Consider the following 27956-nt stretch of genomic DNA (forward strand, 5'->3'; position numbering starts at 1 on the left):
GGCAGGTACCTAAATAATTTATAGGTGAACCACAGTGTCATCAAAATATAGAATGATTAGCATGAGCATTGGTTTTCTTTCAGTGCTTTCAGGGTTTTCGTGCCGCCCTGCTGATGAGATGGATGCTATTAGCAGCAATCAATAAGTCTGCTACTGAGGCTGCTCTCACTCAGCTCCAGCAGACAGGGGAAAACTGCAGTGAGCAGGCAATATAATGGACATTTTGTACAGTGAGGGCGAAGGGCTGTGTTCATGTCAGGAGCACGGAGCTATATAATGTCTGAGATATCTGAGATATCCGTCAAAAGAGGAGCGCTGTAAAGAGCAGTGATAAGGGCAATGAACTGGAAGTAATAGGATTTGTGTGAGCGTCAAGTACACACTCTCTCTCACACACACACACACATTTCTGCCTGGCAAAGACCTCCTGACAACTACTATGAGATTTCTGTGATGATGGCCTCGATGCACCTGAAACACGCAGTGGGAGGATACTTTCCAAAGTACACTTGCAGGAATTTCATCTCAGTGAATTAGCCAGAAAAATTAAGCGCAGATTTCCAGAGAAAAACGAACAAAGGACAATAAGTCCGCTCTTCTATGGAAACTGGCTGGATTAATCCAAATAAGGCAACAGTAAACATATCATTGTAGATTATTTCTCCTACTGTAGACTTTGTAATTTTCCCTACATCTTGCAATATACCTCTGAGATATTGCACACACGAAACATATGGATTTATCGAGATCATTTTGACAATTAAATAGTGAGAGTGAATCATGTCTTCTTTTTTGGTCACTTTTCATTTGTGATAAGTTAAAGATGTTTTACAAAAGAGGAGGAAAACCAACCATCAGGAAATCATGGAAACAAAGCGAAGTATACACATCTTACTCTACATTGTCCTTAGATTGATCCAGATCCAGATATAACAGCATCCTCGTTGTTTGCATTAAAGGTGATCCATTTCTCCAACTTTCTATGAATGTCTCCCTCTTATTCCTCAAGGAAAATGTCACATTTCCCACCACAAATATATCCCTCACTACATCCATTCATTATTTAAGTCTGGTGGGTTTTGTTTTACACCAGTTTTCTGTTATTGCCTTTTTGCAGGAAACAAGTAAAATATTTAAGAGGCGACAGAGACAGGTCATCTTTTAATACTAGTTCTGTTAATGAACCAAGATACAATATGTTGCTGTCCAGATAACCAGGTTTCAATTCAACAAGTAAACAAACACCAGGATTCAACAATGATGCTGATCAGCAAGATATTTCTCCTTAAATTTTGATGAAATGAACACAGCACCTTAAAGGAAAGGTTCACATTTTTCAAGTCAATCTTAAAACACTATTCAGATGCCTGAATGAACATTGAAAATGTTCTTTCTTGCTGAAATCATTCCTCCTGTTCATGCTGATCATTAGAGGAGATTTTTGCTTGGATGGAGGACCTTGGATTTTGGCCCCCATCACTTACATTGAAAGAGCATTATGAAGGGGTCTTTTAATCACTAGTATGAACAGGAGGAATGATTACAGCAAGAGAAACATGTGTCAGTGTTCGTTTGGGAATTTGACTATTTTATATTAGGACAGACATGAAAAATTATGAACTTATTGTTTAAAATGGTAGCATGTGCCCTGATTGTGCACAAAAAGTGAAATCAAAACATTTTTCCACAACAGAAGCATAATGTGAAGGCGGCACAATAGCAGTCTGACATTTAAACTGCATTGTGATCGAGGAGGCGGATGAGTGCCTTAACCCGTTTCCCTCCAATGACCCAGTTTTAGATTTTTGAGTCATACTAAGATTTCCACTGTGAGGTTTTATCTCAGGTTTTTTCATTCTACTTGACCAACTACTCTCTCAAACACTAGCCACATAGATGTGTCATGGCCATTTAACTGCCTAATCCTTAACTGAAGCCGTTCTGTTCACAACTTAACAGTTGACAACTTTTTCACACGGCAAAGTCATGAATACTGAGGGTCCGGTTTGTCCAAATGACACATAATCCAGTCGGTGGAGGAGCTTATGTCTTAATGAGAGTTGGTGCAAAGTCATATGTAACAGAAGCCATAGTCCCTTGATCATTTCTATCATATGGAAAAATAGATAATTCATTCAGATTTACTCTTCATTATGTCAGCATTGCCAGATGGAAGTCATGGAATTACTACAACAACTAAACAAACACCTAAAGTGTGTCTTTGATAGACATACAGACTTGACCTTTACTGTACTTTTAGTGCTGTAACACTCCAACATCACTCTCATTGTAGTGGTGGAGAAAGTATTCAGATCCTTGATGGAAAATATCAAAGTGCTTTACAGTTTCATTCACACACTACTATGGAATGCACTGAAACCAGGAGCAATTTGAGGGTCAGTATCTCGCTTAAGGACACTGTGAACTGTAACATGTGAACAGAGGGAGCCAGAGATCAAACCGCCAAACATGTGATCAGTAGAAAACCCACTCTGAGCTTCAGCTGTAAGAGCAGCAGCATCACAAAATACTCCACAGGAAGTCCTACATTCAAAATTTTATACTTAAAATATCAAAAATAAAAATGCTTATTATACGGAAAAAATGACCCCTGTGAGTGTTATTATTATGTGTTATAATACTGGATTATTATTATAACTGATGCATTCATGTGCAAGTACAGCATTTAACTGCTGTAGCAGGACAAGGTGGAGTTAGTTTTATCTACTTATCTACCAAGAATGTTAGCATTGTCATTGTAAGAATGTTAGCATGCTGGTGTTAGGATTTGGCTCAAAGCACCACTGTGACAACATAAAGTCTCACAGAGCCACTAGCTTGACTGTAGACTCTTAATATTGTTTATTATTAAAATTTGATCATGGACAATGTGATGTTATCTCTAATACTTCCTATGGCCATATAGGCCTATAGCTTATGTACTGTGTACTTTTCCTATGTACTTTGAACCTTATAGCTTAGTTAATTGATTTATTATAAAGTTTAATAATATCAGTCGGATCAAAATGTTCAACTTTAGAGAGATGTGCCTCCAAAGGGCTGTTATGAGTTCATTTTGTTTTATAATAAGACTTGTTGAGAGTCTTTTGGGGCAAGTAGCCAACAGCCTACTGTGCTCTTTGTTTTATTCATACAAAACTATTATTATTCATTTTAATGATAGGCCAACAATGCTTTTTTTAAAAATTGTATTTTGATTTAATCTACATTATACTTTGTTTGTGTGCTGTATATACTGTATATACTGTGTATACTGTATTCTCCAGAGAGCTTCCACAAGTTCACAAGTTTTTCACTGTATGAAATTTGCACTGGTGACAAACTCACAGTACAAGACATTTATGAATTAAATAATGTTTTATTTATTTTCACTTCCACTTTCAATGTTCACTGGCATAATGGACTGGTGCAGTCTATTGTCTTGAATAAACTATATGATGTTTATGTACATCAATACATTTCTCAGTTGTTCCTGGTTTAAAAATCATATTCTTGTCTCGGCTATATGTTAATTCCTTTCGCAATAACCTCAAAGGTTGCGTGAGTGGATGTGGCGCAAAATGGACCAAAACCTGGTCTTTTACAGATTTGAATCTTACATAAACTCTGTGTTCCGTTATAAAAATGCTGTATACAAATAAATTATTATAATATCCGAATGAGGAAATATCCAGTGAGTGAAATGAGCGTTTATAAACAGAGGCACATTGCATTCATCTAAGAGCCAGCCCCTGTTGTAGTAGTGGAGCGTACCAAGTAAAACAACAGGGGGGTCGTAGAAAACAAAGAGGTAAATAACACGTAAAATATAAATTTTAAAAACACGTATAATATTCGGTGTTAGATCGTAGGGGTCTATAAAATATTCCCGGTGAGATCTGTCACGGATAAGGAGCCAGAAAACGACCCGTCACCGGTGCGTCTTAGAGGGAGCACCCCCGTATCCGCGCTGTGTCTCTGGCCAAGAGCTACAGAAGTCACGGCGTCGGAGTCTGGAGCAGCACACCGGCCGGACTGGTCCACAGAGACGCAAGTGATAATGTCTGCCCCGTGCATGTGCTCTCACAATTTCATTCCTTGAGACGCATCAACTCAGAAAAGGACGACTGTTACTCCACACCGGTGAGTACCCGCCACACGGCATCATCACTGGGGTTTATTAGGCTTATCATAAAGGCATGGCATGATGAATGAATGTGTGTGTGTGTGTGTGTGTGTGTGTGTGTGGGTGTGTGTGTGTGTGTGCGTGTGAGGCTGACTATAATGAGGCTGGCCATTGAATGATGAAATACTTCACACGGATGTCATGAAGACTGGGCGGGATGGAGGTTATTAATTTATGCGCATTCCTAAGAGAACAAATTGTGCACTGGTGGAACAACGAGCCACATGGCACCGGTGTGACTTTTTGCGTTGATTTATTATTATTATTATTATTTTTATTATTATTGTTATTATTGCTATTATCATCTCTTTCTCCATCCGCATTTTTCTCATTGTACATCTCGGGCCCGTTTTTTTTTTTTTTTTGATTCATCATTCTTCTGAGTCATGTGCAGACAGAAAAGGAAAAAAAAACAAAAAACATGGAAACGCATTTTGTCTTTGTGCGTTTTTTTCTCTCTCTCACACACACAGTCAGTCATCATCATCTTAAACACAGCCATACCGTAATTTCAACACAATAAATGCTATTTCCTATGACAGGCTGCATGATAACTGCAGTGAAGGTTGCTCAGCATCAGCGGTCCTGCTTTTGGCTGCTATGTTGCGCTCACTGGATTATGAAACGACGGCCTGTGCCTCATGCAAACCAGGCTAATCTGGAAGCGGTAAAGGAAATCTATTAATCGCTTAATCCTCTGTGTTGGTGAAAGGCGGGAGGCATGTTGTATTTCTGCAACATGGTCGCACTGAATGTTTCCTGGATATATTTTTTTTTTGCACCTTTGATACGTTTTGATGAAAATATTTAAGCGTTAAAAAATGCGCGATGCACACGCGAGACGCCCTGAGGATGCTGAAATTTGAAAGACAGGGATGTTGCGCACCTTGGATGGAGCGTCCCCACCCTTGAATCTTTCCCTGTGCTATTTATAGTGTAAATCATAGAAAGTTGCATTAAATATATGATGGTGGCGTCTTTTATAGGACGAAACAAGACCAAAACAAGTGCAGCCTCATATGGCGTGTCCATCGTTTTATTTGCATGTCTCGTCGTATTTGTATGTTCGTTTTGAAAGTTGATACCCTTTAATATTGAAGGGCTTTCCCCAATGCCGGAGAGCTGCGGAGAAAAGGAGTGTTTGGGTTCGTATGCAAATGGCCTCCTCGCTTCAATTATTCACAAGGTCTTGAAACGTGATAGTCTCCCGATAGTCTCCATACCTCGACCTGTCACTGTCCCAGTCACTGTCCACACAACCAGGCTAATGTTCCCAGTCACCCCCCCCCCCCCCCCCCCCCCTCCCAAACCCTCCCCCCTCAAAACAATGACTTAAAATAAAATGATCCCCATTCATTGATTTTTCTGCAGCATGCTCGCACCATGTGATTTCCATGTGAGAAATAAACCTACATCCCCGGGACAAACTATAATTCTCTGTATGGACTTGTTTCCAAGCAGATAAAATGGTGTGGAATAAGAGGGGAGAGTATGTGTGTGGGGGGATTATTTGTTTTTTAGAATAACCAAAAAACAGAAATGATTTACTGTTTGTTGTTCAGTTACAGTTTGAAGCTCCTCAAGAGTTTGTGTTTGTAGTAGTTTTCTTCTGTCTTGTAGAAGAAGTTGGAGTTTGGCTTTTTATTCATATTTCTGATGTTACAAAAAGTCAGTTCTTGTGATCATTTGCAAAAGTTTGCAAGTTTTGTTTATGCAAAGTTCATTCAGAGTAAAAACTAGTCAGAAAGCAATTTATGAAGGGAAATTAGAAGGCCTCTTAGCAACAACCCATCATATCAGTCTTCTCCATAAAGTTTGACTTTCATTTGCTGTTTACTGATCTCAGTATTTCCCTTTTCTGTCCCACAGACATTTGGTGATAATGAAGAAATAAATCACTTCCTGATCACTCAACCTCTACAAACTGTTTCAAATCCCACGGGGCCCTTGAACCCAAACAACTTCAAACTCGCAGATTTGCACAGGCAAAGTGTCAAAAAAGTGACTTTTCACAGACGCCTGGCCCTGCCCTTCCAGCCCACCAACCAAAAAGACGTTCCACCCCTTGCCCTTGTTTGCTTTATCAAATGCCCAAAAACAGCAAGGCCGTCAAGAGAGAGCTTGACGACGATGTCACAGAGTCTGTCAAAGACCTGCTTTCCAACGAGGACGCCTGCGACGATTCCTTCAAGAAGAGCTCGCTGATCGTCAACAACCATGAAGGTGAGGGGAAAGAGTGCGATGTGGAGGAAGGGGGCTCGGACGGAGAGGAGGAGGAGCGCCCGGCCTGGAACAACAAGCTCCAGTACATCCTGGCCCAGGTTGGCTTCTCTGTAGGCCTGGGCAACGTCTGGAGGTTCCCCTACCTGTGTCAGAAGAACGGAGGGGGTGAGTCACCATCAGCTTCATCTTTTACACTTTCACCCATAAAACATGAATCTGATAACAGTCATGAGACATAATCTCAGTATTGGTAGATAACATTGTTTATGAACATGAAAAATTATGAAATAAAGCAAGATTGTTGTTCATTTCATTGGACGACAAGAAATATAAAGAAATTCATCAATGGATTGAACTAATTTTTAAATAATATATGCTTAAGATCTGAGTTTTTTTGATTTATATGCAGGATTTGCATCACAACTTGAAATCAGTTTGATCTCCAGAGTTTTTCCATTGTTTCCTTCAGTTATGATAACATTGTACTCAAAGTGATTACTGACATTGCTACAAGGAATTCCCACTGGGCGATAAGAATGAACAGTAAAGTAGCCAGATTATCTCAACCACTTTATTTGGACATAAAATTGAAAGTGAGCACACCTGAAATGTTGCTAATAACTCATAATTGTGCAGGAAAACATTGTGCGCACAATAGTGAACCAAGAAAACTGGTCTTTAAGCTGTGACGGATATTTAAAACATAGTCTGGCTAATCATTTTTTCACCATTCACTTTCCTTTTCTCTTCTAAATAAGTTTGACTTATCTGGAGTTTTGTTAAAAATCTGTCTGGTCATCTGACTGCGCATATTTACTTCCCCACTGGACTTTAATTCTAGAGATGTCAATGTTTCCAGCTCTCAGAAATAGACTTGGTGAGTGTAATGTTATTATTACTAATTGAAATTATGACCAAAACAACAAAAACCAGACACATGTTGTAATGAACTGGAATTATCCTTTAAAGTAAATACAGCAGAAGAGTAGACTATATATATATACTAAGTCAGTGACATCACAAGGAACCTGCAGTAACCTGGAAAACATTTCACATATGTTTACATGCAGGCAGTTGTCAAACCAAGCAAGTATATAATATCATAATATAAGACGGTGCCCAGTGTAATGCATTTGCATTAAAACAGCACTAAATAAGCTGAAAAACAAAGAGTGCATCTCAGGCTCATGGTTAAGAGTAGGGATGAAACAATGAAAAAAGTAAAAAGAAGACAACTATACTTGTAGTTTCTGAGAGTGTTGACACCCAAGTCTGTGCACATCTGTGTGTTTACTGTCACTAAAAAGAAACCTTTGACATGACTGTAACTGTGGATATATAGAGCTGGATCTCGTCACTAGTTTCTTTTATATACACAGCGCAGAGATGTGCTAGGAATAGGAGTTCAATATTCTCAGAAACCAGTCGTGTAGTCTTCCTCTTTTTCTCTTTTTTTTAGTTGTGTAAAGTGTTTATTTGCAGCTTTATATCACTGTGTTCACACTGTGTTTACAGAGCTGGTGCAAGTGTTTGGTGAGAAAGAGTGTAAAAATCCCAGATTATACCAAATTATCCCAAATTAGACACAATATCTAGTCCTGTGTCCCTTGAATAAATATAATATGTCAATAGTGCTGTGTTATGAAATACATTTTTAAGTCTAAATTTATAATCCAGTTACACTTTTGACACTCAGCTCTGAAATGCAAATCAAGCTGCTGTATTGTGTCACCTATTTGTAATGAATACAGTTGGTTCAGTACCTGCATGGAGAAACAGGGTCCCTCCTATTATCTACTCATCTGTCCAAACCAGACTGCTCAGTGACCTTCATGGACATCAGAGTCATGTGACAGTCTGTGTCTGTACGTGTGCAGTCTGCAACATTTCCCTAAACATGAAACCAAATATATGACCTAATAACACTACTGTCACCACGCAGGGAATCATTGTGCGAGCAGCTCTGAGTGTGCTCTTGATTGGAGTCTAATAATAACAACAGTCAACCCACATGCAATCCTTGAATCAAAACCACATTTCCCATAATGCCTTGAAATGAGCGCAAGCTTCTCTGACTTGCAGAGCGTTGTGCTGTGTTATAGTGAAGACATGCTGCAGGGTTTATACTCTAATGTGTGTGTGTGTGTGTGTGTCCCAGGAAGGTGATAAGGTGTCACACTTCCCAGCAGGAGATTATGTAAAGCCAATGAACGCTTTGAGAAAGCTGATTAAATGAAACCGTCGCAGACAGGTTGGCCAGACAGATAAAAACAATTAAAACCAATCTTTATAACCTCTTCTTCTCTTAACTTTGCATTATTACATCTTATCATTGCACAGTATAATGATACTGTATGTTTAACATAGTACAGTGTGTGCTACTGTATAGAGGAGGGCTGAGAGATAATTCAATATGATCCTTTATTGACTTTCAGTGGATTGTGATGTTATATAATCACATTGTGTTACTAATTTACAACATTAATAATTCATAACAGTTTTGTTTTGCACATTTTAGGAGTTGTGAACATAATAGCAGAACACAATTCATTGCCTCAATTTAACTATTTTGCATACACCATATTGTGATATGTATCAATATCAGATTTCAACCATATCATTCAGCAACTTTTGACTATGAATGTCATCTTCCCAAACTCTTTGTTTATACACCTTGTATTATTATTGTGTGTAATGTAGAGCTGTAACATTTAGTCAATCCATCTATTAGTCAATCGACAAAAATTAATCAACTTTTTTGATAGTTGATTAACTGTTTTGAGTCATTTTTTTAGGAGAAATATCCAAATTCTCTGATTACAACTTCTTAAATGTGAATATTTTCTGGTTTCTTTAGTCTTCTGTGATGATAAACTAAATATCTTTTGGCTGTGGACTGTTGGTCAGGACAAAAGAAGACTTTTGAGGACGTCATCTTGGGCTTTGGGAAACAGTGATTGGACATTTTATAGACCAAACGACTCATTGAGAAATTAATTGACAGATTAGTTGATAATGAAACTAGTCGTTAGTTGCAGCCCTAACCCCATGTGGGATTGGCCATTTCAGTCGTATGCACACAAAATCCAGTTCAGAAAATCTTACTTTGTTGTTGTTTCTCAGGACATTTGCTAATGACAAAAAAATGAGCAGAAAGTTGTGTCAGTTAGCAGAAATGCAAAACACAACAATTATGGTCATAATGGTTACATAAAGACAAAGGAGAGGTTGTCTGCACGCTGATTTCTGCAAACGTTTCGACCCACATTGTCTTCATCAGACAAACATCTATGTGAATAAAACGCGATGAAGACTTTGTGGGTTGAAAAGTTGCATCAATAAAACTTTTGGATGCTTGTGTGCATACAACCTTCTTTCTCTTTGCTTGCTGGTTTCTATCCTGCAACTGTTACCAACTCAGGTTGGATGTGCACACTATCCACCTTTTTACATCATGGTTAAATACTAATGTAGTAAAATACAGGAAGATGTCTAGTAAAAAAGCCCCAGTTCAAATAACCAGTTTCACAAAGTTTAAGGGAAGTGGGTAAGAGTTCAGTGAATGTGGTATCTTGGTAGATGGGAGGTGTGATTGAAGAAGTCAGAGAAGAGTAGGCAGCTTGGTGGACTTGGATGTGTTCATGAACATATTTTGCATAAGATCCATGTGTTTGTATTGAGTGTATGTTTGTGTGTGTGTGTGTGTGTGTGTGTGTGTGTGTGTGTGTGTGTGTGTGTGTGCTGCATGGGGAGGGTGGGGAAGGCTCCAGTAATGAACTCTGTAGACCCTGTCATGTTTTCAGGTCTGTTTTAAACAGCTCTGGTCACCCTGCTGTGTTCAACTGTAATTAGATTAAAACGGCAGATCTGGGACTGTAGCAGGTGTGTGTGTGTGTGTGTGTGTGTGTGTGTGTGGGTGTGAACTTTATCTACATCTTTTATCCACCCACACATGGAACCTATGTGTTTCATGTTCTGTCTTTATACATGTGTACATACATCACTACATTCATCCGCTTACTGTATATTTCCTTTTATAGCTGTGTAGTAAGCACAGAGGAGCCCTTTGTGCTCCGAGTGCTGCTGTGCCTTTGTTTAAGAAAAAAAAGTTGAATATATCTCTTAATCTGTTGATTATGTTTTACATTAATTAATTCATTGCTTTGTTTATAGAATGTCAGGATGTCATGAAATGGAAAGAGCCCATGGTGACATATTCAAAGTGCTTGTTTTATCCAACCAGCTGTGACAAAACTCAGCGATATTCAGTCACAAAAAAGCAAAAACATCAAATCTTCACAAATGAGAAGTTGGAACCAGCAAATATTTGGTATTTTTACTTGAATATGACCGAAACATCAATTATCAAAATAGTTGGCGAGTAATTTTACGTTGTTCAAATTTACATTTATCAACTTGTAAATTATAAAAACTCTTTATTTAATCAGGATTAGGTTCGGTTACCAATGGAAATGTGATAATAGCACCAAAAATGTCAAGTAAGCTTTTATCAAATGTCTGGTTTAAGGCTGTCACTTTTTCAAAAGGAAAGTTGCACTAAAATGAATTTGACTGAATTACATGTTTTTAAATTTGTTTGAATTAAATTAAACGTGGCCTACGTAGCCTAAACATTGAAATATGAAATTTTGTTTCAGACATTGTTGGTTCAGATGAATCACAATGACTTTGATGATCCCATCTTAATTTGTCCAATACTTTGGTTTATGACCTGCAGAATCAATGACACTCCCATCAGCCTCAGCTATACTTTGTGTTTAGTGATAATAAGCAAATGATAGCATGCTAACATACAACATTAAGAGGGTAAACATTAAACCTGCTAAACATGAGCATGTTAGCATGGTGATTTGTTAGCATACTGATGTTGGCATTTAGCTCAAAGCACTGCTGTGCCTACGTAGAGCCTCACAGAGCCGCTAGCGTAGCTCTGTAGTCATTTTTGTTTTGTTTTTATCTCATACTTCTTATTTAATCTTGTATTTCTTACTTTATTTGCTCACCTAGCTAGCTAAAATCTTGCTCTGGGTGGCAAAAATGACTCCTAACCCTGCTAGCAGCGGAGGTGTCCCTTTGCCTCTGCCCTATAAAGAGTTGGTTCACACTACCAGCATGGTGTACTCGGAAAATTTTGAAGTTCTGGATTTTCTGGGCAAAACGTTCACACTCGAAACATGTTGTTCCAATTTCCTTCAGAAACATCGATGGCCTAACCTGATAACAGATCTCATCAGAAACCTCTCGGCATTGTGTGTTTTGTTTGAAAGTTAATTTCAATGATGAATTAACTCAACAACAACGTTTAAGGTAATTGATTCATAATGGTAAATGAATTGATTCATTTTTACTGTAGTTGCCTATAGTATACCGCATGCATGCAAATCATCTACACCTCTTCTCACTGCACATGTAGCGCCAAAAGACAAGGAACACAGGACAAGAAACACAAGGAAGAGTCACATGTTTGGATGATATCTAAACAGGATAAACCAGATGTTTATCTTGTTGTACTGTAAGTGAAGATGACTGTGAAACTATTTTAAGAAGAGGTGAAATACATTCTTATCAGGCTGTTTGCTTTTTCAAAATGCCATCAAAGTGTCTGAATGTCCAAGGGAGACTGTCGAGGTTTTGAAAAGACAATGGAGACCAGAGGGGGTTTTGATGCTGACTGATGTCAAAGCCTCTTCCCAGAATTAACTGTGTACTCAATGAACCAGAATTAGATGATTTAATATTAGAAACTAGTAACACACATGCTTAAAACAACAGAGACACACACATCTTTACGTCCTGTCTGTGACCACTCCCATCCAAGCCAAACCTGGAAGGGACAGCAGGACTCAGGAAAGGATCTGAATGAACGTCCTGCCAGATGAAACAATAAACGCTGTTGAAGCAGGGATGAAACTAAAAACAATACACACATGACGGAAGTTTTGATGCTGTCATCAATGACTCATAGCAAACATTACAGTACGCTGCCCCACCAATGTTAACATTTGATGTTGGGGTTTAGCCCTGTGAGAGGGGAAAAATGTCACAACAGGGGATTTTAATCATAGCGTCACTGTTGTTGGACCAAACGTTAACTGCAAAAAGTGTGTTTGTAAGAATGGAACAGCTGGTTTTTCCATCGGTGGACATGAGAAATGATGCAATGGTTTCTGGAAGATTTCAATGGTTGAGGGTCACCAAACCTTCACACTTTCATTTCATGTAAAAAAAACAAAACCATCACACTGTAGCATGCATTGCGTGCAGTCTCACATATGTTACAGGAAAAGAGAAAAGGTGCATTATATAAAAATCTGGTGCCACTGAGCACATCTAACCACCGGCCATTTCCTCTGAACAAAGGGTTTTAGGTTCTCTTGTATCTCTTATAGCCATCATGTGCCTGGTAGTCTTACTGCTCACGAGTACTCTTGACTGTCACAAGAGATGTTCCCCCTTGTGTTTTATTGCACCACACTATTACAGCCTGCCTTAATATTAGTCATTCACCCTGAAACCTTAATTCTAGAGAGGAATACCATCTTTGTAATGTGCAGCAAAGTAATCCCACTGTAATTTAGGTAATTTTAGACTTCCTGGTTTCCAGAATTATTTGATTGCACCACACACCACGGGCGACATATTAGGTGGAGATGCAGCTCAGCAGATGTGTGTATAGTAATTTGTGTGTGTGTGTGAGTGTGTTTATGTGAAAGGGAGATAATGAGACAGATACTGCTTAAGAGGCTGGTGATTTTTTATGTGCTTTTAGACAAATGTGTCACCATCACGGGGGACGTTAGGTGGAAGTACACTGTAGTCAAAGTTCAGGAGGCAGCTGTGTTTGTTGGTGTGAGTTTGTGTGCAGCATGTGGCAGATGGAGAGATGAAAGCTGTTTTAAAACAGCGTGTGTATGTGTGTGTGTTGCGCCCACGTGGTTGTCACCTGCTTTCAAGAACTGAAATCGTCTCCCCTCACAGTTATCTGATGACACAGTTTCTCTTCCTTTGTTGCCCCTCGTCTAATTCGCTGTCTGTATTGTTTTGGCTGGCAGGAGCGTACCTGGTGCCCTATCTCATCCTGTTGATATTGATTGGCATCCCGCTGTTCTTCCTGGAGCTCGCCGTGGGACAGCGGATCCGCAGGGGCAGCATCGGGGTGTGGAACTACATCAGCCCTCGTCTGGGGGGCATCGGCTTCGCCAGCTGTGTGGTGAGTATGACACCGGGGCCTGCGTCAGCTGTACACATTAATAAAGTGTAGTAGATGTATGAAAATGAGACAACAGCAGGGTTAAAAGAATAGTGAACATGTTACTGATCTTAAAATATAGGGTTTCATTTCATAATGTTTTCATTATATATCCTATCATTACCGGTGCAATCTAATGCAATCCAATACAACAGCTCTGCCATAAATTCTACATTTACAAAGCTTGTATATTTTCCCCCCATATTGTCCCCCCAAAAAGTGTGAGTGTGAGTGTTGAGAAGAGTTGATTTCAAAAAAGATCCTCTTTTGTGTTTTGGTTTATTTTTTGAGTCAGAAGTTAACTGGTCTCTCTTGCCTGTAGGTGTGCTTCTTCGTGGCTCTCTACTACAATGTCATCATCAGCTGGAGTCTCTTCTACTTCTCCCAGTCCTTCCAGCAACCTCTGCCATGGCATGAGTGTCCACTCGTCAAGAACAAGACCACTACATGTAAGATACAAATACATTCAGGTGTATTTAAGACCAGATTCATGGATCAAGTCATTGGCTCTGTCTACAGTTTAACATTAAACGAAAGGCCTGTATCCTGTTTGTTCTGTAAACCAGACATTACTAGATAATTGTAACAAAAGGGGTACATGACGGGGATGAGCTGTAACTCCAATTGGTTTGTTCATAGATGTGGTGCCGGAGTGTGAAAAGAGCTCGGCCACCACCTACTACTGGTACCGCGAGGCCCTGAACATCTCTAACAGCATCTCTGAGGGTGGAGGACTCAACTGGAAGATAACATTGTGCCTGCTGGCTGCCTGGTCTATGGTATGCCTCGCCATGATCAAGGGAATCCAGTCTTCTGGGAAGGTAAGGAGAATTTTGTTCTCTGTTAGCATTTTTAGGGCCTTTTCAAACCTATAGTTCATTTGCTGGTCCGAATCAGTGGATAAATTGGGAAAATAAATTGGGAAAAATTTTGCCCTTGGTTCAGTTTCTTTGCACACAGAGAAAAAACCAAGTGAACCAAAATGTATCACTGCAAACCACGTGAGAATGTTTGTTCTGCTTATTGGTCGTATGTGTCTGTGCCAGGAGCTAGAACAAAGACACAGGAAGAACGTTCTTTGTTGCACTAGTCCAGCTAGCTGATTTCACTCATCCGTATCTCAGTATGCAAAGCACACCTGGCTATGGGAGCCGCTTACTTGCAGAGTACACTTAGTAGTTGGGTCGGATCACGTTCCCACTACAAACGAACTGCTCCAGAAATCTTTTGGGACATGCCTGAGGCCACATCCTCAAAGGGTCTCGGTACTGTTGTTTTGATCCGCACCAGAGTCCGATTCAACCGGACTAAAAAGTGGAGGTCTGAAAATGCATCTAAGTTCCCTCAGTAGTTTCCTGCAGCACTTGTTCTTGCACCCATGTAGGTTGCAACTTGTTGAAATAAACTGGTGAAAAGCTATATTAAAAAGTAGGAAATGAGGCAGAGGAGGAGGGGTTTTCTGAGAGGAAGGAAGAAAGGAAGAAAACAGAGGAAACTGACTTCTATAGTTATCCTGCAATCCTGGCAGCTTGGTCTAAATAGATAGTAAAATATAACTACCCGGGAAAATGGGGGAATGTGACAGAAACAAAAGGTCTTTTCTTGTTAAGTGTTTTGGAAAATCCTCTCACACATAATTAGCTCACTTCAAGATGGAGGCTTACAGAGTGCAAACTGTATGAATGCCTGGTCTAAAGACACTGATAAGTCACTATACTGTAATGTGACTTGACAATTTTTTTCTAATGATACAGTCTCAGATATGATCCTGGGAGCTCATGTGATATTGTGGGATTTTTGGCTCAGCTTACTTTAGCTTAGTGTAGCAAAGCTGACAGTAGCGTGACTAGCATCCGGAAGGATTAGCCCACTGGCTAAAGGTTAGCGTTTGCTTGCAAACTCACCCCGCTCCTCTCTTTTTAGAGGGGATCCTTATCATTCCACACTTTCTCATAACATATGACAAGCATTAGCCGGTGTACTTCCAAGGTCAGAGCCAAGCCTGTGCTAATTGGAAAAATGGTCACACTTTTTAATCTTCCAAGAGTAGCCTAAGCTTTGATGCTGAAGTCATTTGTTATTATCCTCACTTCTTATGCAAGACCTGGCTGGGTTACAGCGTAGGGTCAAAATTAACAAAGTATATTTCAGTGATCTTTTTTGTCTGCAATAGGTCATACATGAGTCAGTCATTCTTAACTCAGTGAAATTACTTTTTGTAATAGTGCCAAAAACATGGAGAATTAACACCCAACCTTGCAGTTATTATTTTGGTTTTACAGCACATTTACATATAGTTCAGTCTCAGCTGCATTCATCAACTACTGAAGGAAACCATTTCCGACGTAAAAGCTTTAACAAACTCATTGTAGCCTAACTGCCAAGCACCAAAGTTAGCGGCTAGCTGGTGAAGAAATTGGAACATATTACTGTATTGCTATAAACCAAAGACCCAATTATTGTTCTCTGGACTTGGTGGAGACCAAACCAGAGCTAAAAAGAGAGTAAACTGAATGTTCATCTTCAGGTAGCCAAGTTGTTTCGATGTTTTCACACCAATTACTATATTTTTTATAATAACAGTTTATCAAATGACTCGGCTTGTAGTGATGGACCTACAGAGAATTATCACCCAACTCGGCTTTACGGCGCTTTATAGCAAGTTTCAGCTCATTGTTTAGCTGTCCAGCTGCAACTTTACTGTTTTGGTTTACTCTCAGCGCTATCTTAGCGTTGTTTTCAGAGAAAAAGCTCTAAAAAGCCATTGAACACTACCTACCTGCTCAACACCAAATGGCAAACATACAGTTAGGGACTAGTTGGTGAACATAATGGAACATTTAGCAGCTAAAGAGAAATATATTTCCCACAGGAGCTGGTAGAGACCCAAAACAGAGATAAAAAGAGATTGAATATTGGACTTGTATTCACCAGGTGGACAGAAACACGACTCCAAAGGAATAATAATGTTGCACTGTAACTGCTGGGTTTGGAAATAAGCAACTGTTTGCTAACAAGTGAAACATATCAGCTTAAAAGGCGATATGTCATGTCATGTTCACAACTTGTTTCCGTTGCCCCCAAGTGGCCAAAAAAACAGTTAAGGCAGGTTTATAAGCATTAAACGTTGGTTCAATCAGCATCTTAGGTGAAAACTATCGAGTTACATCTTTGCAAAAAGTAACAACTCTATCTCTATATTAGACTACAACTGTAGTTTCTTGTTAATGGTGTGGGAAATGTGGCTTACTTTCCCCACCTTTAATTCATACATTGTCCTTAGCTCAGGTCTTATCCCAACAGCTGTCTGCTTTCTGCTCGGGTCTACTGAACCCTCCTCTTTTGTGCTGCATTCACCACAACAGACGAAGACAAAACAAGATGGATGCCTTTAGCCACAGAATCCCGTTAATCTAGGTCTCTGCCACAATGATTTGCAGTGCTAGACAGTCTCATTTCCCCTGCGTGCCACATCTTGCTGCCTGGCAAGAAATGCCACTGATAACCACAATCATTGTCACAATCATTAGTTCACTACTGCCACTCTATCAGAGGGGTTATATTGGCACAGATGACGTTCAAGTCCTTTTACTGCTATCAGGAAAATACAATTAATTGCTAAAACAAAGATATAAATATGTTGTTTATAAAAAAAAAAAAAAGAAATAACCCATCATTTTTTTAAACGGCTTAACAGAAACCACCCAAGCCACCAGTTAATTGTACAGTTTGAGACAGATGGTTGTCTTCCAACTACCTGGTGTGTCTGGATGGCCTTTTGAGTTGGCGAGAGTAGAAATGGGCATGAACTTTCCCTTGAAGGGGGCCAGCTCTAAGTGTCTTTGAAGTTTAATCAGCACTGTGTGGTACAAAAGAATATTAATGCTCTCTCCACCCATGTTCACAAAAGCCTTTTTCCAAGGAATATCCCTACCGCGATCTGCATTTCTCCCATTTGTGTATGTGGGTGGGCGTGAAAGGGATCAGACCATTTTGGTTACCATGGTTATACGCGCTCTTTTGGCTTGGCTTGATTGTCAAGAGTGTGGCAAAAAAAAAAGGGGGTGGGGAGCGCACTTTTGGCATATGTGGGAGAGAGAGAGGTCATGGATTCGGTAAAATAACAGGGAGATTCATGGAAAGTATCCAAAGTAGCTGAACACCATTAAAAGTTAGCAATTATAAGCTAATTAATAAATCATGTAATCTTTTAGATGTAAAATACCTTTAATATTATTAATACATTATGTATAAAGAATCTCAACAGTTACATGTTTCTGTCATGATGGGAAAACCAAACTTTTATGTCAGTTTATAAAGATAACAGTGCAGTTCTCAGAATATGACCTTTGCAAAAAGCACATCCTATCTGCCATAACACATAATCTTTCATAATAAAGTCCCTTTTTGATAGAACATCAGACTGAGGTTACAAAGGAGCAGATATCTGTTTATCACAGAAAAGCCTGTAGCCTGTGTGGCTGAGAGTCGACTGAGGTTTCGACTGGGAGGTTCAATCAGAAAACGGCTGACAAGCAAGTTCAGAACCACAGCGAAGAAAACAAAAGAGAAGAAAGACAGAAAGACTTTTGACAATATGACAGATGATTAGCAAAACCTCCAGGGCTATAGTTCAAGTCTAAATTCTATAAAAGGGTGAGTTATATATACTGGAGCCTTAAACAAATGTCTTTCGAAGCTGAAGAAATCAAGATTTACTGTTTTACAACTTTGTGTCTGTGCTGTTGTCAAGTGACTGAGCTTTAAATCAGTTTCAGTTGCACCTCTTTGGTAATGAATGGAAGAACACTGTTCACTACACAGCAGGGACATCCCCTTTGTAATTTTCAGTGAGGGTAAAACATGTTTTTGTTTCAAAAAATGTACAATGTGGGACAAACATCTAATAAAATCTGAAAATGACCAAAAATACTTTATGTTTATGTGAATCACAGGTTAGAAGTCTTTTTTGCCTGCAAGCACTGGAAAAAATCATTCAATTTTACAAACCTTAATTGAATTGCCAAACATGAATGAATCTGTTCAGGGTGAATTATCCCTTTCCTCTAAGACGAGACATTACGTTGTCTCATTCAGAGCTACATATAGACCACCATGTAGGAGACGCAGTGTCTCTGAATCGCCAGCTTTGCTTATGACTCAACCGTAAACCATTCCCCGGTGGCTGCAGACACACCCCACTGCCAGTCCTGTAAACCCACGTGTCGCTGTGTAGCGGCTGACTCAGGCTTTCAGTCCTGCTCTTACTCTCTAACTGCCACCTTGTCTAGAAGGAGAAGGCCTCCGGTTAATGATGTGCGGTGTTCAACAACAAAAAGACGAGAGGCCCGTCGTCTGATTAGCGCGATGATGGGACAAAGGCCCTTGCACAGGCCCAGCAGCTACCATCCCTGGCCTGGGACCCTGCTGATATTGATTACACAACTTTCATGGCACATTAAGTCATCACTACTTTAAAATGCATTGTCATTTTCACAGTCACGAAGAAAGAAAATGCTTAAAATGTGTCTCTAAACTTGTCTCTCAGCTGCAAACTTGATTCTTGACAAATATATTAAAGGGAAATGAAAAAAACTCACTTTCACCTACTATCCTCTTACCCACTACCTACCAAGATATCAGCAGCTTTAGACTGACTGCTCAGGTTTCATTCTTCATGTTCCTGTGAGATGATCATAATCAACACTGCACAGTCAGGCAGGCCGGAAGATCACACCACATTTTTTTTCAGTTTTCTAAACTCTCTACTATCTGACAAGCATTTTTCTGACAGGAACTTGACAGCAGTTATCTTTATCTCATAGCCATAATATTTCACCGTTACTCAGTAATCTAGAAACCAATTATAAGTCTCAGTGAACCAGACACAATGTACATCAAAGGTTCTTAAGTCTGCGCTTTACTGGGTAAACCATGTTCTGACTTATCTTGAAACTAGGTCTAAAGCATCAACAAAAAAAAAAAATTTGAATGCATATCTGTTCCCTTTAAACATCTTATAATCATTAGAAACACATTTTGTTCTTAATTGCTTTAAATTCTCATTATTTAAGTTTCATCTCTAACTATTCCTGATGGTTTTATGCCCTCCAAGACATGGATAAGACATCTTAAAATATGCAGAGTGACTTTATTGAAGTACAGGCTGACTGTAAAAGTTTGTTGGCGTGAAACAAGATGTTCTGTTTACTTGCAGGTGATGTACTTCAGCTCCCTGTTCCCGTACGTCGTGTTGATTTGCTTCCTGGTTCGGGCTTTGCTCTTGAAGGGCTCCGTGGACGGGATTCGACACATGTTCACACCCAAGGTACTAAACATTTCAAGTCAGCGTTTCTCTGTTTAATCTGTTAAGTACAAATTTATGCCACCAAGGAAAAAACTGTTTTTAGGTATTTATCCACAGGAGGGATGCCTTGATTGTAGAAAGATTACTTTCATTATCAATTAATTTGATAATTGCTATGTTCATAAAATAGTGAAGAATGCCAATTCCAAGATCCAAGGTGATGCCTTCAAATGTCCTGTTTTGTCAGCCCAAACCCAAAGATATTAAGTTTACTATCATATATGACAAAGAAAGCTTGAGAGCTTTTTACTTTAGAAATGACCAAAACGCTTAATTGATCATCAAAATGGTTGCTAAGTGATTTCTGTCAATTTACTTATCGATTAATTGTTTCAGCCCTACTTGACTGAGCACCATGTGTCAGAAATGTACTGTAGAAATTCTCCAGAAAGCACATCAAAATGTTATGTATTTATCACACAGCCACTGGTAAACTGAATCCACTTGCCGTTTAAAAAAAAAAAAAAGAGAGAAAAAAAAGGTGTCTGAACTCAAAAAAAACGAATCTGCGCTGTAATAGGCCGATTTCCCAGCAGCAACAGGCCAATGGCTCCTCTGGCCGTGGAATCATGTTGGCAGCAGCTCTGCTCACCATGGAAACAAGAGTTACTGAGGCTTTATGTAACTAACCAGCCAAAGACGCTCATTCACAGCAGAGTCTGTCTCGTGTGTCTGCTCTGTCTCGTCGGCTGACATCTTACGACTTCAAACCACACGTTCTGCCGCCATCTTCCGCCGTGTACCTGCGGACATCAAAGTCCTGCTGTGTGTGTGTGTGTTCTGCTTTGTGCTTGCAACAGGTCGAGACCTGTGTAATAAAAAATTACCATGTGGAAACTGCCAAGATGCCAGCCGTCAGTTGGCGTCTTGATATACTGACAATCTGCAGACAAACAGAAATAAGAGAATGTGGTGAAGCTGTTTAGCATGTATAGAAACAATTAATAAATGGTTCATAACACACTATAATGTAATTGTTAGCAGATAACTAAGAAATGTTCATTGATGTATTTGTTAACAACTATAACTCCCCCTGTGGGCACTCATACTGTAGGTGGGGGCTGTTGTATAAACAGATTAAACAGATAATGAATGACAATGTAGTAAAATACAGTTGTAATAATATAAATATGTCTTCATTCTACATTATAGTATGTTATAAAATATTTATTAAATGTTTACTTATAAATGCTATAGGGGGACTTTAAGTGAAGTGTTACCAAGAATTTTTCCTAAAAATAAATGTTTATATATTCGTTATTCATTAATAATTAATAATAGAAAGACATGCCACAATTTAGACCTTTTATTTATGTTATTGCAAAAAGTAAAGCGATGTATAGGTCTGCAACTACCAATTATTCCCATTGCTGATTTTTTAATTAAACAATTAATCTTTCAGTGTATAAAATGTCAAGAAAAATAGTGAAAAATGTCCATCACAATTTTTGAAAGCCAAATATGTCGTCTTCAAATGACTTATTTTGTCTGACAAATAGTCCAAAACCCCAAAACATTCAATTCACAATGGTAAAAAAAATTAAGTGTGACATAATAATATTAACTCAAGGTCCACTTACTCGTATTTTGTGAACACTGATATTCTGTATATTGGTCGTATACCTTCAGTCATGATCCGCACATGTAGACTGTGTCACTAAACTAAAACAAATCTCTTTGCAGCTGGAGATCATGTTGGAGGCCAAAGTGTGGCGAGAGGCGGCCACGCAGGTCTTCTTCGCGCTGGGCCTCGGCTTCGGAGGTGTCATCGCCTTCTCCAGCTACAACAAGCGGGACAACAACTGCCACTTCGATGCCGTCTTGGTGTCTTTTATCAATTTCTTCACCTCCGTGCTGGCCACCCTGGTGGTGTTTGCTGTGCTGGGCTTCAAAGCCAACATCATGAACAGCAAATGTGTGGCACTGTGAGTAAGAGCTTCCTCTCACATTTAGCGACAGACGGCAACTGTGTTTCCTGTCGACCATCAAAGAACTGAATCTGTAGTGATTTTACTCTATGATGAAAACAAGAGAAGGAAACTACTTGGGGAGGAAGTAGAGAATAAAGCTCTTGCAAAATTTGGTCCAATGATATTGTTTAGACAACTTTACTATTTTACAGTCTCTGAATTGAAGTGTTAAGTTCAATTTCATGACTAAAACTATCAATAACTTCTGCCCATTTTTTTAGGAACACCAACAAGATTGTGGCTTTGTTGGGGAATGGCATTGAAGCGAGCCTGATCCCCCACCACATCAACCTCACTCAGGTCAGTCAGGTTAGTGCTGAGGACTACAATCTGATGATAGAGATCATCAAAAGGGTGAAGGAGGACGATTACCCGAAACTGGGACTGGAATCCTGCAGCATTGAGGACGAGCTCAATAAGGTACTTACAAAAAAGATTTTGAAAAATGTTTTACACATGTACAAATATTCATTAAAACACTGTTTGAGACGTTGTGGTTTTACAAGGAGTTATGTGCCGGACTGTTTCCCAGGGTTTTGCTGTCATTGTAATCTAAGCTAACCGGCTGCTAGTGGTAGCCTTATATTTATCATACCACTCCACTGCTTAGCTTTAGGGATTATGCCTGAACTTTTGAAGGGGTTTAATGTGAAACAGATGGAAGTGTTTAGTTTTCATTTCACTACAAGACTGGAGAATTAGAAATTATGGCTCATAAGCTCTCTAAAAGTAAACTGACTCAAATAAAGGCCTAATTTTCATCTCAGCTGAGGAAAAATAAAGGCCCTGGCATCTAATGGGAAATTATTTATTAACTAATTTTTTAACCTCTTCTTCTTCCCTCCTCCCACCAGGCGGTCCAGGGCACAGGTTTGGCCTTCATTGCCTTCACAGAGGCCATGACCCACTTCCCAGCCTCACCCTTCTGGTCTGTCATGTTCTTCCTCATGCTGGTGAACCTCGGTCTGGGCAGCATGTTCGGCACCATTGAGGGCATCCTCACTCCACTGATAGATACTTTCAAAGTCCGCAAGGAGTTTCTTACAGGTTAGAGAGACATTAAAACAACAGACTGCGCCTTTAACTCCAGAAAGTTAGCATCTTTGACAGAGCGCTTACAAAATATGTCTATATTTGTCTCAGTGGAATAGTCAAATATATACACATTCTTTCTTATGTGGGGAGTCAGGTGCCCTGAAATATGTTTTCATATTTAGACACATCAAACAAGGTGCTGTCTTGGTCCTAGTCTGCATTTTAATCTATGTAGTTCAGTTCTCTAAAAGGGATTGGGATCACGTGAGCCAAACAGGTCCCAACAAATTGTTGTGGGATCAAAATATATGTAGGTGGTGATGTTAGGAAATCTTGCAAAAGTGGGAGGGTGCAGGATTGCAAAAACAGTCCTGTGCAGGCCTTCTTGTATGTTGAATGTTGAGGTTAGCTTAGTTTAGCTTAATCCTTGGAAGTCTATAGAATCTGAAGCAACTCCATTAGGAAAAAGACTGTTTCTGCAAAGATGAATGGGTTGCCTAGTAATGATTTACAAATTTACATATTTATAAAGTTGCTACTTAACATAGAAATTACATTATATTACATCAAACTTCTGATCCATTTCCAGCACTGCCATGAATACAATAATTTTGTATTCTTTTAAAGAGGCACGATAATGTTATGGTATTATGATGCCAGTACAAAAATGTTTCAGAAAATGATTACAGAAAAGCTCCAACGGAAGCAACCACATAACAGGTTTGATTAATGATACTCATGGCTCAGTCACTATAGTGAGCAGGATGTGGGCCATCCTGCTGGTCTTTGAACGCCTTTAAATGGGTCCTGCTCTACTTAAACATACTCAATTTTAGTTCACTTTATGTTCACCCTACTTCTCTTACTGTATCTCAGTTTACCTGAGCGTTATACTGCAGATAATAACTGTAAATCATGGTACACTGAAAAAGGACCATCTCAACTACTGTATTTAGGAGTCATATAGAAATTATATAGCAATGCAATATCCATTGTCCAACACTGAATATGACAAGCACTGAAACATATTCAAAGTCCCTCTTTTTGTTACTATACTTCCACTGCAGTTCAACAGGGAAACACTGTCCGAGGAAACACAAAGAGGAAATTTTATGCTAAAAAGACTGTTAATGTGGCAGATATCCACTTTATATGACTAACTCAGACTGCTGAAGCCTCAGTTGGGTACTTGACTGTTGTTTAAGACAGACTTAAAAAAAACTGTGAACCCATCCTTTAATTAAACAAATCCTGACATTCGTAACTAACCACCTGCTCCTCTCCTGCAGTGGGATGCTGCGTGTTGGCCTTCTCTATCGGTCTCCTGTTTGTCCAGCGCTCAGGGAACTACTATGTGGCCATGTTCGACGACTATTCGGCTACTTTGCCTCTGCTCATAGTGGTCATACTGGAGAATGTGGCTGTCGCTTGGGTCTATGGGATTGACAAGTAAGAGCACATCATCGTCAGCATATTGTCTCAACTTTTTACGAGTTACATATCACTTATAACTTGTAAAAATGAGTAAATAATACCGAATACATGTGCAAAATGTAGCTGTTTAATAGATTATTAAGTCTTTAAGCTAACTAGAACAGCTAATATATAAAATTGAGTTTATATGGGAAATATTGTGTTACACAACAAAAAAAACAAATATTTTGACATATTTTGATTATTGATTTCCAAAAAAAGGAAGACATGGCAAAGGCATGAAGACAATAGCCTTAAAAAGTAATTTAATCACTCATGATTATTCCTACTGTACATGTTGCGAATCATTTATTAATGCTATATGAATGCTTTAAATTGAAACCCCAATACCACAATTTCTGCAGACAAAATTATATATTTTTGGAACCACTTGGTATATTCAAGCTATACAGATAAAGGCCATCAGGTTTATGAAGCAGAAATATGAAACTATTGTGAATTCTTTACATCTGATCTTACCTCCTGTTGTGTCGCTCTGTTTTCACCCCCACCACTCTCTCAGATTCTTTGAAGACCTGAAGGACATGCTTGGCTTTACGCCGTTCCGTTTCTACTACTACATGTGGAAGTTCATCACACCCATCCTGCTGCTGGTCCTCCTGTGCTCCAGCTTAATCCAGCTGACCATGACGCCGCCCAGCTACAGTGCCTGGATTCAGGAAGAGGTGAGTCAACATCTCCGGCTTGTCCGTCCTGGGACCAGGGATCAATGGGGGTGGAAGTTCTCCTACTTGGAACAAGTAAAAAGCAAATTAAAGGGTTCAAAGTAAATGAGGCAGTAGTTAAAAACGGGGGGAAAAAGGCAAAGTTTTTACTGATAAACACATTTAGGCGTCCTTTAACCCTCGGACAATCAACAGGATGTGTGGTCTAAATCGCAGACGTTTTTTTTTAACACATCAAGAGAAAACTACAGCCATTTGAAAAGCTTCAGTAAGTGGAGCAAAGGCCACCAGACAAAGTGTCCCTGCATGGACTGCTTAACTTATCCAGTGAGGTTGACACTTCTCAACTCACCAAACCAGCTAAGTAGGTTCACCTGCAGCTGAACTAAGCATCACTGTGAAGTAGGTTTGCCTTACTTGAGTGATGATTAGTCATCATTTTTCTTCAAGTCTGGCGCATGTAGACACTTACCTCGCTGCTGCTCATAAGGTTTCTTCCTTTTTTCCTTGTAGGTTTTTTAGAGGCGGGTTTTTATTGTCTGAATCGAGGGTCTAGGGATAGAGGATGCCTTCTTGCTTAACGACTACCTATATGTAGTGATGTAATAATGTAGTTGTGAGGATGTGGCTGCAATTAATCATTATTTTCATTACCTGATAATCTGCTGATGATTTTCTTAGTTTTTTTGACTCAATTAATAGGTTTAGTCGGTAAAATGTCAGAAAATATTGACAAATGCCCGTCGCAATTTCTTAGAGCGAAAGACAACAACTTCAAACTGCTTATTTTGTCCTACAAACAGTCTAAAATCCAAAGATATTCCATCCCATGCGAGAAGCTTGACCCAACTGTTTTTGTATTTTTACTCAGTAAATCTGTTGATTGACTAATTGATTAATCAGCTAATTGTTCCAATTATTGATGACAACAAATTTGTCTCATTTTAACCAAAGTTTCCTGCAGTGCTTTATCACAAAAACGGGCCACCTTAACTGAAGCTGACTGTTTATGCTGACATAATCATAAAAAACATGAAATTAAATTTTGAGGAAAAAGTACAAATGTGCAGTTTCATACATTGTTTAGGCCGAAATCTACTAACTAAATTGATCTCAGGATGAGATGTGTCATTATGTGGGAGACTTTCCGCCTCTGCTGTACAATTTCCTGGGTTAAACCCTGTTCCTGTCATTTGAACACTAAATTATCAGTACAAGCACATTCAAAAAGGACATTTCAGCATTTAACACCAGTCATCAACTCAGAGACACATCCTTTCATCTCTCTTAGCCTCAGTCTGTTTTCTTGTGTCTGTCCTCCAGGCCAAAGAGCAGAAACTCGGTTTCCCTCCTTGGGGCATCGTGGTCTGCATCTCCCTGGTGGTGATGGCCATCATGCCCGTGCCTGTGGTCTTCGGTCTGCGCTATTTCAATATCATCGATGAGAACACCAGTGGCCTTTCCACCGTCTCCTACAAGAAGGGCCGCATCATCAAGGAGACCGCCCGGCCGGGGGAGGATGACGACACCAGCCTGATTCAAGGCAAGTCACCCAGCGAGGCACCCTCGCCGATGCCTGGCAACAGCATCTACCGCAAGCAGAGCGGCAGTGGCGGTCCTGATGCGGACACCGCACCCAATGGCCGTTACGGTATCGGTTACTTGATGGCCGACATGCCGGACATGCCCGAGTCGGACTTATAGACTGACAGTTATAGTAAGCCCTGCCCGGCCATACTGGCTGGCCACTCCTCCCCTCCACCCCTCCGCGTGCGTTTAGTTGGCCGTATCATCACTGTATATTTTACTTGTACTGTATATTCTTTGTAGATATCGTAGCTGCTCTCTTATTTGTCGTCTCTGAACCTTATATGATGTCTACCTTAAAAAAAAAAAGGTGTGGGAATAAACGTCATCCTTGTCTAAAGCTTCGCCCACTTGCTTGGCTGCGTCCCACTTGTTCATCTTTCGCTCCTGCTCTCCGCATCCTTTGCTCCCTCCTCCTTGTAGATCCTGCAGGAGAGAAAAGGTGTAAGCAATAAGGTGGACGCTCCACCAGGCCTACTTGAACAAGAATCAGCAAAGAGGAGACTGCAAAGAGGCGGGTCAGGAGGTCAAGAGGTCATGTTGGGACTGCACCTGTGTCTGTGCTGTAAAAAAAAAAAAAAAAAAAATGGTTGTGTACTTTATGACCCATAACTGCTGGCCAACAAGTACTGAGATTAGTAAAAATGTAGCTGCTCCGGATGACGTAACGATGCAAGACTGAACTAATTTTTCTTGGTGAAAGTACAGGTCAACCTAGTTCAAACAGCGAGAGGATGGCCTTGACAACAACTCCCATGATTGTTTGAATCAAAAGTGTGCCTAAGTAATTTATATTTGTTTATAGAATACATGATGGACGTTGTATATTTAAGGTATTCTGTAAATATAATATAAATATTATAAATATATTTATCTTAATAGTTTGGATATCAGAACACCATGTTTTTAAGGTTCAGAAGTACTTCAAATCTAACTCCTGTCTCTTTTTTTTCTCGTTTTTTAACTAATGTGCTGTTAATGTTTGTGAGGACTGAGTCCTCCTTGTAAATATTTTTTTCCATGAAATGGCTTCAAATGCAATGTCTTTTTTTCCCTGTCAAAATTAAAGGTCAAATATGGTCCATACCCTAAAACTGATGTTTGTGTTTAATTCATCATTTTTCTTGATGACCACTTTTTCAGGTTATTACCAATACAT

General features: G+C 39.5%; 1 protein-coding gene across 2 annotated transcripts; it reads left to right on the forward strand.

The window, feature by feature from the left end:
- The first annotated feature begins 3389 nt into the window (after nt 1-3389).
- Nucleotides 3390-27881, forward strand: slc6a15 (solute carrier family 6 member 15). Of its 2 annotated transcripts, XM_042412733.1 has the most exons (12): nt 3390-4143; nt 6056-6574; nt 13483-13640; nt 14002-14128; nt 14319-14500; nt 19897-20007; nt 21730-21971; nt 22238-22436; nt 22871-23063; nt 24341-24500; nt 25048-25210; nt 26534-27881. In XM_042412733.1, exons 2-12 carry the CDS (start codon nt 6274-6276, stop codon nt 26912-26914), a joined length of 2217 nt encoding a protein of 738 aa, XP_042268667.1. In that variant the 5' UTR covers nt 3390-4143; nt 6056-6273; the 3' UTR covers nt 26915-27881. The 2 variants fall into 2 exon arrangements, with proteins under 2 accessions (XP_042268667.1, XP_042268668.1); XM_042412734.1 differs by lacking the exon at nt 3390-4143 and having other exon boundaries at nt 5541-6574.
- The last annotated feature ends 75 nt before the right edge of the window (nt 27882-27956 follow it).

The sequence above is a fragment of the Thunnus maccoyii genome, chromosome 5 (genome assembly GCF_910596095.1).
Source record: "Thunnus maccoyii chromosome 5, fThuMac1.1, whole genome shotgun sequence".
NCBI lineage: Eukaryota > Metazoa > Chordata > Actinopteri > Scombriformes > Scombridae > Thunnus > Thunnus maccoyii.

What these genes read in the sequence shown, in the direction of transcription:
- slc6a15 (XM_042412733.1), top strand. Translation starts at nt 6,274, where the DNA reads ATGCCCAAAAACAGCAAGGCCGTCAAGAGAGAGCTTGACGACGATGTC. An exon ending in GACACATGTTCACACCCAAG is followed by an intron (nt 20,008 to 21,729) that starts GTACTAAACATT and finishes ATCTCTTTGCAG; the next exon opens with CTGGAGATCATGTTGGAGGC. An exon ending in TGGGTCTATGGGATTGACAA is followed by an intron (nt 24,501 to 25,047) that starts GTAAGAGCACAT and finishes CCACTCTCTCAG; the next exon opens with ATTCTTTGAAGACCTGAAGG.